This window comes from Rhinoderma darwinii, chromosome 13 (assembly GCF_050947455.1).
Source record: "Rhinoderma darwinii isolate aRhiDar2 chromosome 13, aRhiDar2.hap1, whole genome shotgun sequence".
In the NCBI taxonomy this organism is placed as follows: Eukaryota; Metazoa; Chordata; class Amphibia; order Anura; family Rhinodermatidae; genus Rhinoderma; species Rhinoderma darwinii.
The window spans coordinates 6,777,952-6,793,685 of NC_134699.1; the positions used below are offsets into that span (position 1 = coordinate 6,777,952).

General features: G+C 48.3%; 1 protein-coding gene across 1 annotated transcript; it reads left to right on the forward strand.

Annotated features, from left to right (window-relative positions):
• The first annotated feature begins 4,967 nt into the window (after positions 1-4,967).
• Positions 4,968-8,545, forward strand: FAM110A (family with sequence similarity 110 member A). Its single transcript, XM_075846632.1, has one exon. It carries the CDS (start codon positions 5,165-5,167, stop codon positions 6,149-6,151), a length of 987 nt encoding a protein of 328 aa, XP_075702747.1. The 5' UTR covers positions 4,968-5,164; the 3' UTR covers positions 6,152-8,545.
• Positions 8,546-15,734: the final 7,189 nt, after the last annotated feature.

A 15,734-nucleotide genomic window follows, 5' to 3' on the forward strand; every position in this document is an offset into this window, starting at 1 on the left:
GATACCCAGGTTATACGAGCAGGCTCCATATCACTATATACAAGAAGATGTATAACTTATACCAGCTGTACATATATAATTATATACAGGAGATACCCAGGTTATACCAGCAGGCTCCATATCACTATATACAAGAAGATGTATAACTTATACCAGCTGTACATATATAATTATATACAGAAGATACCCAGGTTATACCAGCATGCTCCATATCACTATATACAAGAAGATGTATAACTTATACCAGCTGTACATATATAATTATATACAGAAGATACCCGGGTTATACCAGCATGCTCCATATCACTATATACAAGAAGATGTATAACTTATACCAGCTGTACATATATAATTATATACAGAAGATACCCAGGTTATACCAGCATGCTCCATATCACTATATACAGGAAGATGTATAACTTATACCAGCTGTACATATATAATTATATACAGAAGATACCCAGGTTATACCAGCATGCTCCATATCACTATATACAGGAAGATATATAACTTATACCAGCTGTACATATATAATTATATACAGAAGATACCCAGGTTATACCAGCATGCTCCATATCACTATATACAAGAAGATGTATAACTTATACCAGCTGTACATATATAATTATATACAGAAGATACCCAGGTTATACCAGCATGCCCCATATCACTATATACAGGCAGATGTATAACTTATACCAGCTGTACATATATAATTATATACAGGAGATACCCAGGTTATAACAGCATGCTCAATATCACTATATACAAGAAGATGTATAACTTATACCAGCTGTACATATATAATTATATACAGGAGATACCAGGTTATACCAGCATGCTCCATATCACTATATACAAGAAGATGTATAACTTATACCAGCTGTACGTATATAATTATATACAGAAGATACCCAGGTTATACTAGCATGCTCCATATCACTATATACAAGAAGATGTATAACTTATACCAGCTGTACATATATAATTATATACAGAAGATACCCAGGTTATACCAGCATGCTCCATATCACTATATACAGGAAGATGTATAACTTATACCAGCTGCACATATATAATTATATACAGGAGATACCCAGGTTATACCAGCATGGTACATATCGCTATATTCCCAGCACATATACATGAATACTGATAATATCACAGTCCAGGGGAGAAGTGTATATTATTTTTTAGCTTTACTATAAAACTATGTTATCACTACAATCTGATTGAAGATTGAGCTACTAGTTGAGACAGTTCTGCTGGGTGACGATGACTTGGGCCTGTGCTATGAGTCAGGGTGACGGAGGATATACTACTACACCCAGCGGATGGCTGTACCTATTATAAAACAGTTTTACTACCAGGAAACTTTATATATATTAAGTACAAGTTATTAAACAGATTACAGAGCCTGGATCTGACCTGAGTTACCTGTCGCGTCCTGATGATGGCGCTCTGTTTGTTGTGGGTATGTTTTGTTTTCTCCAAATCTTCTGTGGTGCTGAGGTGGAGCTCCTGAGTCAGTCAGCCCTTCCCTGAAATGGAGCAACATCTCCTAATGTCAGAGTGCCCGGTCACAAGTGGCATGTCAGAGCTTGTTGTACGCCCACAATTTATACCTAGCTGGCATCACAAGGCTATTAAAGGTGCAGAGGTCATTAGTAGCGGGCATCTATCTATCTCTCATTATCTATCTATCTATCTATCTATCTATATCTCATATCTATCTATCTCATCTCTATCTATCTATCGATCGATCGATCGATCGATCGATAGATAGATAGATAGATATGAGATAGATAGATAGATAGATAGATAGATAGATAGATAGATAGATAGATAGATAGATAGATATGAGATAGATAGATATGAGATAGATAGATAGATAGATAGATAGATAGATAGATAGATAGATAGATAGATAGATAGATAGATAGATAGATAGATAGGCTTGAGAAAGGCTCCAGTGAACGGAGCTGAAACGTTGCACGGGCAATAAAAGTACCCACTTTTTTTCACCCTTACCATTGGAGTTGCTGCTCATTTTTTGACTTCTGTGTATCTGGGACTTAGATAGATAGATAGATAGATAGATAGATAGATAGATAGATAGATAGATATTATTTCTGACTGTAAGCTCTTGGGAACAATCTATTCTCAGTTTTTCAGTTTATTTACCAATATCATAACCTCATCATTTCAGTGGAGTTTCCCTGCGATATTCACACTTGCTCTGTCCCTGGAAATGACCTGATCTCGCCTGCAGTGTAAAGTATGGCCCCAGATATAACCTACACTAGACACAATGTTATCTATGGTAAAACATCTCAGTGCTGAAATAACAAATAAACTGAGTCATTCAATTTACAAGTCACAGCAGCTCAGTTTATGGGACTCAGCAGGCCACAAATGGTTAAATGCTGGAGGAGACAGAGATTATTAGTCAAACAGGAAGAGGTGTGCAGAGCCGGGATGTAAGGGGTGGAGGCACAGGAGAGCCAGGTGAGGAGGCCACAGGTGAGGAGAGAGGCGCTGAGGTCTCTGACAGGACTCTGACCTCCGCAGGTAAGAAGTGGGCTGTGAGTGCACTGATCTCTGTGCTGGGGGCCATGATGGTATTGCTGTGTATATAGATGTAGTAAAGGGGGGACTCCGCTGTGTTTATAGATGTAGTAAAGGGGGGACTCTGCTGTGTATATAAATGTAGTAAAAGGGGGGACTCCGCTGTGTATATAGATGTTGTAAAGGGGGGGGATGCCGCCGTGTGGTATGGCTGTAGTAAAGGGGGGACGCCGCCGTGTAATATGGCTGTAGTAAAGGGGGGACGCCTCTGTGCGGCATGGCTGCCGTGAGGGGGGGGGGATGCCGCTGTGCGGCATGGCTGCAGTGAGGGGGGCGACGCCGCTGTGCGGCATGGCTGCAGTGGGGGGGGACGCCGCTGTGCGGCATGACTGCAGTGGGGGGGGACGCCGCTGTGCGGCATGGCTGCAGTGGGGGGGGGGACGCCGCTGTGCGGCATGGCTGCAGTGGGGGGGGGACGCCGCTGTGCGGCATGGCTGCAGTGGGGGGGGGACGCCGCTGTGCTGTATTGCTGTAGTGAGGGGGGACGCCGCTGTGCTGTAGTGAGGGGGGATGCCGCTGTGCTGTAGTGAGGGGGGACGCCGCTGTGCTGTAGTGAGGGGGGACGCCGCTGTGTGGTATGGCTGCAGTGAGGGGGGACGCTGCTTTGTGGTATGGCTGCAGTGAGGGGGAACGCCGCTGCGCGGTACGGCTGCAGTGAGGGGGGTACGGCTGCAGTGAGTGGGGGACGCCGCTGCGCGGTACGGCTGTAGTGAGGGTGGACGCCGCTGTGCTGTAGTGAGGGGGGACGCCACTGTGTGGTATGGCTGTAGTGAGGGGGGACGCCGCTGTGTGGTATGGCTGTAGTGAGGGGGCGCGCCGCTGTGCTGTAGTGAGGGGGCGCGCCGCTGTGCTGTAGTGAGGGGGGACGCCGCTGTGTGGTATGGCTGTAGTGAGGGGGCACGCCGCTGTGCTGTAGTGAGGGGGGATGCCGCTGTGTGGTATGGCTGTAGTGAGGGGGCGCGCCGCTGTGTGGTATGGCTGTAGTGAGGGGGCGCGCCGCTGTGCTGTAGTGAGGGGGCGCGCCGCTGTGCTGTAGTGAGGGGGCGCGCCGCTGTGCTGTAGTGAGGGGGGACGCCGCTGTGTGGTATGGCTGTAGTGAGGGGGCGTTCCGCTCTGCTGTAGTGAGGGGGGACGCCGCTGTGTGGTATGGCTGTAGTGAGGGGGCGCGCCGCTGTGCTGTAGTGAGGGGAGATGCCGCTGTGTGGTATGGCTGTAGTGAGGGGGCGCGCCGCTGTGCTGTAGTGAGGGGGGACGCCGCTGTGTGGTATGGCTGTAGTGAGGGGGCGCGCCGCTGTGCTGTAGTGAGGGGAGATGCCGCTGTGTGGTATGGCTGTAGTGAGGGGGCGCGCCGCTGTGCTGTAGTGAGGGGGCGCGCCGCTGTGCTGTAGTGAGGGGGGACGCCGCTGTGTGGTATGGCTGTAGTGAGGGGGCGCGCCGCTGTGCTGTAGTGCGGGGGGATGCCGCTGTGCTGTATAGTCGGGGGCCCTGTACATGTAGATACACTGGGATCTGGTTCTGGGTCTTCCTCAGTTCACTTTCTTGTTTCGCCGGGGAGGGGATAATCGCTGTTTAAATCTAATTGTCTCCTTTCTCTTTTTGGGATGCTGTCCCTTCCCCCACCCCTCCCTTCTGTGTCAACCTGATGGACAGGTCATTGTGATGGTCCCTGGGTGATTGCGCTGACCCTCCCTCCTGCAGCTCTTATCTCCCCAGAGGAGGTGGCAGAAGCGTCAGTGGCACCTGCCCCCATTGTCAGGTTTGTTTGGTTTTTTTTTTTGTAATGTGGGTCACCGGTTGCCCTGGTGATACTGCCCCCTACTATTAGCAGCACTTTGCCATGTCCTCTGATGTGACAATAGGCTGGGCTACCTACTTTGACAATTATTGCAAGGGGATGGTGAGGTTGCCCTGCTGCTGGGTAGTGCCAGGGGTTGCCTTTAGACTTTGTAAAAGTCATGTAACTGCACAATGGCCCCGCGGTGCCCGCTGCAGGTCCTTTATTCATGTGGCATGATTCATAGATAATTCCTGTCCATAGTGCAACCAAATCAATTGTTTTTCTGTGTTTCCCGGAGTGGAATTTTCCAGCCATTGAGCTGCATCTCGGGGACAGATGTCTACAAGGGGGGCTCTATCGGAGGGAGGTTGGGGGTTGTGGTGGGTAGTTTTCTGCCAGCAACTGCCACACAGGGTGGGTGGGAGGGAGCTGCACAGTTCGAAGAGTTGACCGTGGCAGGGATTGGGCGAGAGGAGAAGGAGAGGTAGGAGGGCTGTACGGTGAATGGAAGGAGCGGCCCGCCCTCCGCTGCAGCCTGTGGCTTTGTGTGTGTTGCTGTCAGACTGGCAAACACTTGTAAACTGCGCTGAAGAAGGATGAGCTGAGTTAATATTGTCTTTCCTACATTGCACTTTTTTTCCAGCAGGAGCGGTTTGTCGAGTCCCCTCCCGGACGCTGCAGCTTGGACTGTGGGATGTAAGGATTTGCCGTCCCCAACAGAAAGGCACCAAAACCGAACACAGCCGAAGAATCGCCACCATGCCCGTGGGTACGTTACAGTCCGCAGGAATGGGCGCCCCTCTCACTTCCGTAATGCCCTTTCGCATTCTCAACAAAGGTCCTGAATACTTTCGACGGCAGATGGAGAAAGGAGCTCGGAAACCCAGCGCGGTGGAGAGATTGGAGGCCGATAAAGCCAAGTACGTCAAAAGCAAACAGGTGGTGAGCACCAAGCAAGAGCCGGTCAGGCCGACGTTGTCCCGGCAGCCGCTCTTCTCCCCGGGTGTTCGGAGAGTGCTGGTGACCCCCAACCGCAGGGGCTCCCCGACTGCAACAAGGGGAGAAAACCGAGGTGCCAAGAGCTCTTTAAATCTGGAGATTCTTAATAACTTGATAAACATTTGTGACAGTCCTCTGACCTCCCCACGGGCAGACATTGTGCCGTGGCAAGAAGCGGAGAAGCCACAGAATTCATCCACCCCAAGCACGCCCGCCAGCCTTCGGACGCCCAGCACAACGGCTGTACGTAGAGTGGACGTTCGTCCCGGCGACGCACCACGTCCTTCCCCTTTTCCGGAAATCCTCATCACCCGAGTGATCGAAACTCCTGCCAAATTGTGCCTCCCCACAGACAGCCCCCTCTGCTCGCCCACCGGTACCCCGAGCGAAAAAGGTAAAAAGCAAACCATCCTACATCGTTCCAAATCTGACCTGAGCGACCGCTATTCCCGAGCCAGTGCCGACCTCGAACGTTTCTTCAATTACTGCGGCCTGGACCCCGGGGAAGTTTCCAACATCGGAGCGGAGCATTTCGTCCGGGCGAGTTCGGATATCGTGTCCGTCAAGTTTCACAGCGTCAGTGCAGAAAGCTCCGAGTATGCCCAATCCCAGGTCAGCGCAGCCGCCCCCCAAGAGACGACGACGCGTATTCCTTATGGGATTTCGATCATTGAACGGAACGCCAGGGTTATAAAATGGCTTTATGGATTACGGCAATCCAGAGAGGTCCAAAAAATGTCTGCGTAGCCGGATTAGGCGTCAGACCGGACAGTACGGGGTCTATGTTACACTACTTGGTGCGACCCCTCTATCCCGGAATATTGAAGACTTTTTGTTTTATAGTGTTAGATATAAGCCAGCGGTTTCCCACCTGTCCGGCTGTTGCAAAACGACAACTCCCAGCATGCTAGAGGCTCTCCGAGCACGCTGGGAGTTCTAGTTTCATTACAAATGGGAGAACCCTGATATAAACATTCACTTCTATTGGTAAATTGAGACCAAGTCTAGTGCACAACCTGTGGCTATGCAGCTGCTGCTGGCCTGCATGCTGGGACTTGTAGTTCCCCAGCTTGCCATTATACTGTAAAGCAGCACGACGCACAGTTCTCATTAATGTTTGATATATGGAGCTGGACCAGCCTTACCGCCATCGCCCCCTGCCCTGCTGATTTACTTGAATTCGCTCTTGTCAGCTCCGAGCAGGGGGTTGTTTTCATCTGCAGTGCCCCCCGAAAAGCACAATAAACCCTCTGCTGCCTGGAATATAGCGCCGTCCTATACAGGGGCTTATTACATTGCATAGTGATTTGTAATAGATTCTGATAATGTACACCATTTGTTTTGGTCTTTGGTATTGATTGATTGGAACCCTGATTGTACCAGATACAACAGATGTAGCAGAGCTGAATTTGTCATTGTACGCATGATGGTGGACATATGATGCTGTAGATTTACTTTTATTCCTAAGAAAGATTTACATTGTAAAATCAGCATGATTTGTGCCAGATGACCAACTCTGCTCTACTACATCTGACTAAGTTAGCTCTGCTACATGTACGGTATACACTGTTCAATTTTAGTCTGTCTTCATCAGTTCTGCCATGACCAGTTTTTTTTTTTCTTATTACCATTGCAAATGTACAGACGCTGATCTCGTCCACTGTTTTTACACATAATTTGCATATCGCTGAGCGGCCGTTGCTTTTATGCAAATAACTTTCCCGATTTTTAAAGATGTTTTCATGTAAACCAAGCTTAATCAATGTATAATAAAGTGCTGCAACTTTCTTTCATACTTTCTCAGTTCTTCATAATTTTTCAAGATCTCTGCTTGCAAATGGATACCTTCCAGAGACTGATCATGTCCAGCTGATACTGCAGGGCTCGTTGCGATGTATCATCTGTCTTGTCACAAAATCTCAACTAGACATAGGAAGGGTTTTCAGACCCTGGAATGTTTCCATACACTTAGAGCAAGCAGAGATCTTTAGATTAAAAACAAAAATATATTTAAAAGTTGCAGAACTTTTTTTTTTACTATACAATGAATAAATATTTTTACATAAAACTGGAAAACCCCTTTAAATTACAAACCTTTGGTCAGCGGCGGTGCTCTGTCCTAAACGCCAGTGAGATATTGTAACTTCCATAGAATTACATGCCTAAAAATCCCCATGTAGCTTGCGGCTTTGCATAGGGATTCCATCAGGCGGTTAACATAAGACTGGATTCACCATTTCTGCACTTTTTTATATAGAGGTGAAATCCATGATAATCTGACACAAAGCTCCAAATCCCCTGCATAGAGAGAAGTTTAACATTTAAATCTATCTCCCTGCAACTGCCACTAGGGGGAGCTCATTGCACATGGTTTATACATTGAAGTCCATAATACGTGCAGTCAGCTTCCCCTAGTGGTGGCTGCAGGCAGACAAAATGTTATCATTTAACTCTGTCTGTCAGAGGTTTTGGAGCTCTGTATCAGGAAAACAGTGCAGTGAATTTTCTGTAGGTACCACTTTCCCGATGAGGGTTCAGATTGCAAAAAATATAGGAAGACTTGTCGTTTCTGGGGGCCTCTGTCCGTCTCTGGCTGGTTTATTTTCACACTTGCGGCTTTGACAGATTCTACTCGTTTCTCTGTAAAATGAGGATAAAATGACTTGATGTCCGTGCGAGTCCCATAGAAATAAATGACATCTGTTAAAACGTATCTTAATAAACGGATGCAAAAACCGCCAGTGTGGACTGATACAAAGTAACCAATAGAAGTGAATGGGATCCGTCCCTTTATTTTTGACTTGCGCAGAAATGTGGACCCGACCGAATGTTGCAGTGGACGCGCGCTGACCCCCTTTTGTCTCTGCGTTATGGAGCGGCTATGGGTTCAGAAGTGGGAATTTACACGTCTCCGGTCACTACTACACTCATCGTTTTTCCAGACCCCATAGGACGATTATTGGATGTTATTGGGACGTATCACAGCTCAGTGGTCTCCGGTGCTGCTGATGATGTGGACACTGAGCCCCCTGTGACCGCAGGGTTAATATGGGCCGCACTGAGGACAATGTCGCTCTCATTCGCCGGGTGTGTGGGCTGCGCCGCTCCCAATGAGCCTTTTGTCTTTATTTGCTGCTTGTAAAGGGTTTTTTATCTTGTTAGTAAAAAAAAAAAAAAAGGAATGGAACCGGCTGGTGTCTGATTTCACCCTCTCCTCTTTATTTGGGGGGGTGGAGGGGTTTTTGTTTGCAGCATGTTCTCTATACACATATTAAGTAGCCTCTTAAAGGGACACTAACCCTGCAGTTTATCTTCTCTCTATTAGGCCTAATTCACACAAGCGTGTCTGTTTTGCGTGTGTAAAAAAACGCAGCGTTTTTCCTGCATTGCAGTTCCGCGGGGCATCAGTGTAAGGTGCGCGGCTGCGTTTTTTACGTGCGTATGTTATCCGTAGCTCACTGCAGGCGTTTTATTTTGTCCTCATTTCTTTAGCAACTGGTGCGTGAAAAATACGAACAGCATGCAGATGACGTCCGTGCGCTGTCCGTTTTTTCTTTTTTTCACACGTCCGTTGACTTCAGTAGGTGCGTGATGCGTAAAAAACGCACGAGAATAGGACATGCTGTTACTCGGGATAATTGATAGCGTAGAAACGTCTCCGCCGCCATGATCGCTACTTTTACGCCACATCTCCAGGGCCGAGAACCTCCAGAGGCGTTTATGTTAATAGTTGTGACGGATGTCACCGCTCTTCTTATAATAGTGATGGAGCGTTATAAGTTGCTGGTTAGTGGCCCTTTAAGGTTCTCATAGACCTAAGATATCAGGTCACCAACCAGTCTCGTCCTTTAATATAAATGTTCCCGTGTGATGAGTGGCAGGGAATTTCCTGTCATTGTGGGAAATATTCTTTACATCATAGCAAAAAAAAAAAAAGGGATATTCCAGGATTAGAAAAACATGGCGGCTCCCTCCTAAAAACCGCATCACCTCTATGGGTTGTTTCTGGTATTGCGGCCCAGCTCCATTGAAGTGAATTGGGGTGAGCTGCAATACCACACACAACCTGTGGTTAGGTGTGGCACTGTTTGTAGCAGAAAGCAGTCATGTTTTTCTAATTCTGTACAATCCCTTTATTTACTGGAGTTGTGAATGTACATTGTAGAGGCCTGACCTGCCATGACTACACGTAACTATAAAGCCAGGTAGACACTGATATAGATGGTGAATTGGATCCATACAGAAATCCGAAGAGGACATGATGTCATCAGACTCAGTAGTGCAGCCTCTGGCTTTGGGCCTGTAAGTTCAAGCACTCATATCTCAGCCTAGAAGTGAGATACTAAAATACAGTTTTTCACATTTTATTATACATAGAAGGGATTATTTTTTTAAAATATTCTTCTAATAGGTCGTTAATGTCATCACTTTGGGTGTTGTGGAGTCAATTGTCCCAGGACTGGTTTCATCCGCCAGGTTGGATTGTCCTACTAGATGGTCCTTTGGTGGCCACAACAAAGCCCATGAGGTCCAGCAGAGGACAACCCTACCCGGAGCTACAAATGTCGCAATAACTTCTTGGGGTTCTTGTATCACTTCTGGAGTCTATTGATGATGACCTGCAGGTGGATTATAAGGGCCCTCGTACCGTTTCCTCTGCTGTGCCTTACGTCTGACCCTGGGTGACACCATCTTCGTCCTACCACAAGTTCCTCCTCCTTCATCTCTGTCTCCAGAACAATAACATCGCCCAGACAATGGTGGTATTGTGACCCTGCGGCTGAATCAGCGGAGATTTGGTGACGTTCTGGTTTTGTGGGTGACAGAAGTCGCCGTTCTGCTGATCTCTCGCTCCTCTCGTTACTCATCCATCTTGTGGTTTCAGTTTCAGCTATTTAATCTGAAGACTTTACCCCTGGGAAAAATACCTTCGTTCCCACGTCGAATTCTCCGCAGGTCATAGAGGCCTCACCTGGCACCTCCTCATAGGGATGTCTTCCAGAACGGTACAATTAAAGGGGTCCTACGCATTAAAGTGGTGCCTCACCGGCAGCAATTCAGGGGGACAACTTTCTAATATACACCCCTGACTCCCCGCACTGATCGTGAGCTCAGGTGATCGCTGTGCCGCTTCGTTTCTGATCGGCTTTCTTCTGAGAGGTGTACGGCTCAATAGAAAGACCATATACCGCTCGCTCGGCTTTCCGAGGAAAACCGATCCGAAACGAAGCGGCACAGCGCTCCCCCGAACCCTTTGCAGCTTCGTTTTTGCGATCGGTGGCGGTCCCATTGCTCAGGCCCCCACCAATGTAAATCTTCTCACATGTTGGGCTTCGTTCACATCTGCGTTGGGGTCACGTTCTGACGTTCCGTCGGATCTTTCTGTCAGAACGGGACCCTGACCAGACACGAACCAGAGGTTTCCGTTTCCATCACCATTGATTTCAATGGTAACAGATCCGGTGCCCATGGTTTCCGTTTGTCTCTGTTGTGCACCGGACCCGTTGTTTTGCCGGAAGCAATAGCGTAGTCGCCTACGAGACAAACGGAAACCATGGGCACCGGATCCGTCACCACCTAAATCAATGGAGATGGAAACGGAAATCTCTGCTTTCCGTTTGTGTCTGGTCAGTGTCCCGTTCTGACGAAGCTCCGACGGAACATCAGAACGGGACCCCAACGCAGGTGTGAACAGAGCCTTAGGCTTCTTTCCCGCTAGTGTCGGTATACGTTTACCTCTCTTCCGTCAGAGGATCGGAGGATTAAACGGAAAGCAACGGTTCCTTTAGAATTACCATTGATTTCAATGGTAATGATTTTGTTTTCCAATTGCTTTCCGTTTGTCTCCGTTCGCTAGGTTTCCGTTTTTTTTAACGCAAACATAAGTCCTGCAGACTGCACTTTTGCTTCCGTAAAAAAAAAAAAAATCCGGAAACCTAGCGAACGGAGACAAACGGAAAGGAACCGTTGCTTTCCGTATAATCTTCTGATCCTCTCTTCCTCTGACGGAAGACAGGTAAACGTATACTATACTAACGCTAGTGTGAACATTGCCTTACTATGACATGTCAAAAGTTTTATTTTTTTTTACGTTTAATTCCCCGTTAATATGTCTCCAACATCAACGCATAAAATAGCGCAGGTTTTTTCATCTTCCCATTGGTTTCAATACAAAGTTTCTACGATGACCTGAGTTTACGTTCAGCGATCTTACTGGCCTATTTCAAAGGGGTTATACAGGACTAGACAAACATGTCTGCTTTCTTCTAGGAACAGCGCCACACTTCTATCCAGGTTGTGTGTGGTATTGCAGCCCAGCTCCCTCAAATAAAGAAGCCATGTTTTTCCAATCCAGCACAACCCCTTTAAGGAACAGGGACACTTGAGAGCTTATCATGATGTAGAAGTTTTTCTATGGATATGTTCTGTACCTGTTGATGGCGTTTACAAAGTGCCTCCATTAATCCCACCATTTGAGTGCCCCCCACTACCAGCAGAGTGCCTACTCACAAACGGTGCCAATCCAGAGCTTCCCTTCACACAGCCATAGTGTTAAACGATAAAATTCTGTCTGCCTGCAGCTGCCACAAGGGGGAGCTCACTGCATACAGAGTTATATAACTTCTGGTGAACTCAATGGGGGCAATATATATACAAATATGCAGCAAGCTCCCCCTAGTGGTGACTCCGAGCAGCCTGTGCGGGATATTTCTGCTATTTTATAAGACTCTTGGACAATCCGGAAGAATAGGCACGTTTGTATATACATTTAGTCCTCCAGTATGAGAGCGGTTTATCACTGCAGCTTTTCGGGATAATAGATGGGGTACTGAGTAGGGGAACCCCTCTATGACGCTCACATGGCTTAATAGATCATATAGATAGGGGGTGTCCTTTGTGGGAGCCGGGATCATGCTCCACTTCACTTTCTGTGACGCAGGTCCCATAGACTGTGCCTAAATTCCTGAAGTAGGTGCTGGAGCGTGGGTGATGTGGGCAGCGTGACGGTACTTGCTCGTCTCCGTCTTTCCTCTCGCTGCTTGTACTCTCCCCCCAGAGTCGCATAACTAGCAGGATTTCATAACCGTCCCTATGTACACTGCGCTGTTTGTTTACCCAGCGCTCCCACTGTCTGGCATACAGAACTGGTTTTCTCACCCGATCAGTCTGTCTGCCCTTCAGAGTGCGATGCCAGTCCCGTATATAACCAGAGACACTGACCTGGGCCAATCCTAGAAGCTGGATGTTGGGGGTTATGAAAGTCTGTGTGGAGAAATGTGGGATCCCAGAGGTGACTGTAGGACTGGTGAATACAATCTATTGTTCTCTGTTATCAGTTCTTCAGTGCGGAAACTTCCCTGCCCCCCATGATTACTACTTTATATCACATATCTACAATTTTGAGAAGTGGCACCCCCTGCTGGTTCAAGCTCTGCTATAACAGGACAGCCTGCTCCTTGTTGCCCCGCTCTTCCCATTTTTATAGGAGAGAACGGCAGCGAATGACCCACTGTCCGTTTCTCCTACATCCCATAGGAATTGGGGGCAGCGCTAAACTGTACTGCTCTCCCCCCAAGAAGCCCCATAGCAGCTGCTTCTATAGTGGTGGTCTCCAGCTCGTGGGTCCCCAGCTGTTGTGAAACGACTAATTCGCAGGCTGTCCGGGCATGCTGAGAGTTGTAGTTCAACAACAGGTCGGAGACCACTGCTCTATGGTATAATGACCTCGCTTACAGCTACTCCTCTAACAATGCACACTAGAGGTGTACTGGCCCTTTAAAGGGTACTGTAGGGTAATACACTCCAATTTGCCCCCTCCTCCCCCGTCTCCTATGGACTCAGATACGATTTGCTTTCCTGCTCTTCTCACGTGCTGCATTTTTTGAATTGTGCTGCGCTGCACACGTCCACACCGTGCAATCTGGAAATACTTAATCCCGGCTCAAATAGCCGACCGTTCACACAGCGAGAGCGCGGCCGACGCACGGATCAGGTTGCATTACATGGGTGTGTTGTGGAAGAATAGTGATTATTATATGAAGGAAGCGGGAATGACAGGGTTAATGTAACCTGAGAGAAGAGCCCAGGCGGACAGGCCCGGTATCCGGTGACCACAGGGCGCCATTATTTATTTATTGTCCTTTATTTAAAGAGCCCCCCACCCCAAAAAAAAAAAAAAGTTTTTTTCTTCAAGTTGCGAATTTGATCTTTTTCTAGGAGAGCTGAGTGACAGCCAACATGGCCGCCATGACCGCTCCCACAGGGGTCTTAGTACAACTTTCCTTTGTCCTGAATGGCAGCAACAGGGGGGGCTGGGGGTGTATCACTGTATAACTCCTAGGCTGGTTTCACGTGGTTCAGAGGCGTCGCTAGAAGTTCAGCATGTGGGGGGGGGGGGGGGAAGACACATCCGGAGACCTCCTCCCCTATAATCACATCCAGTGGTTTCCCAATCCCCCCCCCCCCCCACCGGTATAATTAGATCCAGAATTCCCGCCCCCCTTCGGTATAATCACATCCAGCGTTTTTCCAACCCCCCCCCCCCATAACAGAAGATGACTTACGGGGGAGGGGGTGTAATTGAATCTCCACTGATCTTATCCGTCGCCCCCACATTGAATATCTGGTCCTCCATCCTGATTGCCGGAGCACCCTGGTAGCTGAGTCCGCGGGACTGCGATCAGGAACCGGTACGTGGCAGCAGCCTGAGCTCCGCATATAGCACCGGTACTGGCGAGGGCATCCAGGTTTACATGGCGATGGCGCTTGTTGAGGGCCATGCGTGACGAAGCCAACGCTCAGCAGCGGATGGAGATATGTTCTCTCCTCCCGACGTTAGGTGGCGCTGTGACGTGGAGAGGTGGAGCTTCCGGGATAAGGGGCAGGGGGGTTAGGAGGGGGTGCCACGGCTCCGCTCTTCCTCTTCAGCTCAGCATTCGGTCTCATGCGTAGAAATACATGAAGTATGAACATTTCTTTACGGGCCTCACTGACACCTGTAGAGGCGTTATTAAGACCGATGTTTGTAGCCATTTTGGTCACCATCGAGAAGCCCTGGCGATCCCGGCCGTGTAAGTGGGCCCAGGGCCGCCGCCCCAACCCTGCTAGCTACGCCTCTGACACTGTGTAATATGGCCGCATGTTAGGATCTATTCACACGTTGCATTTTTTGCCACCTTTTAAAAAAATCGCAGCAGCAAAAACCGTGATACGACCGCAACGTGTAAATAGTCCCCTAGGGGCCATATTAAAGCGGCAACACCTGGACCCCGGCTCTACTGACCTGAACTTAGATCGCCATTAGGTCCTATGGTAATGTAAGATCTGTTCAGCACAACCGCCGGGGGTCCAGGTATTGCAGCCGTAATATGAACGCTAAAGTTCGGCCATATTACAGTCACGTGAAATGTATAAATGCAGATGAAACCCCTAATTGAAATAGTCACCAGGACAGGGCCCATTTAACGAGGGCGTCCTGCACTGGCTAGAGTCAATCCGGGGGCTGTAAAATAGGCCGTCTCTCATGCCCCTCCCCTCTTCGAGTTCTCACAGCCATTCAGCAGAGCCGAGAGGTGTCACATGATGCACTGCCCTACAGCCCTGACTACTAAGACTTAAAGGGGCAGGACTCGCTTTTTCTGGCCCCTTTATTGACACTTTTGGGTGCCATTTAGTGGGTGAAATTATCCTATTAGTTAAGATTTGATTGGGCAATGTACAGATACCCTAATTTAAAGAGATCCTGTCCTGTGAGACGTCCCCTTTAAGATGAATTTTACAGCAATTTCTATGTGTGTTGGCGCTTTACGGCAGTACCCGAGATCTTTATTAGGAAATCTGAACGTGAGGATTGGACAATATTGGAGAACACGCGTAATTTACTAATGGAAGCAGCCGTGATGGGGCCACGATACAGAGGGGGTCTCCAATATTACTTCTCTTGCAGGACTACACGTCCCAGTATGTCCAAGCAGCCAGAGGCATGCTGGGAGCTGCAGGATCTCCACAGGGTATTGTTGAATGAACTGATAGGAGGACAGAAAAGGATTAAATATAGAATTATAATCAAAGGAAATCGCTGTCAGGAGTCATGTGACCTGGAGGGGACATTGCATGTGGGGGAGGAAGGAAATGTTGTGATTAATTGAGGAAACGGAGCAGCAGATAACGGGGTCATCGCTATAAAATTAGGAACCACGACCGGGGAGCAGAAAGAGGACGCGCCATCCTGGGCACCGGCTCATCTGACCTGCCGCACCTACTGATAAATACATCCGCTCGGGTTGCTACAATGTATCCAACTTTACAAACTTTGTGATACATTTTGGAT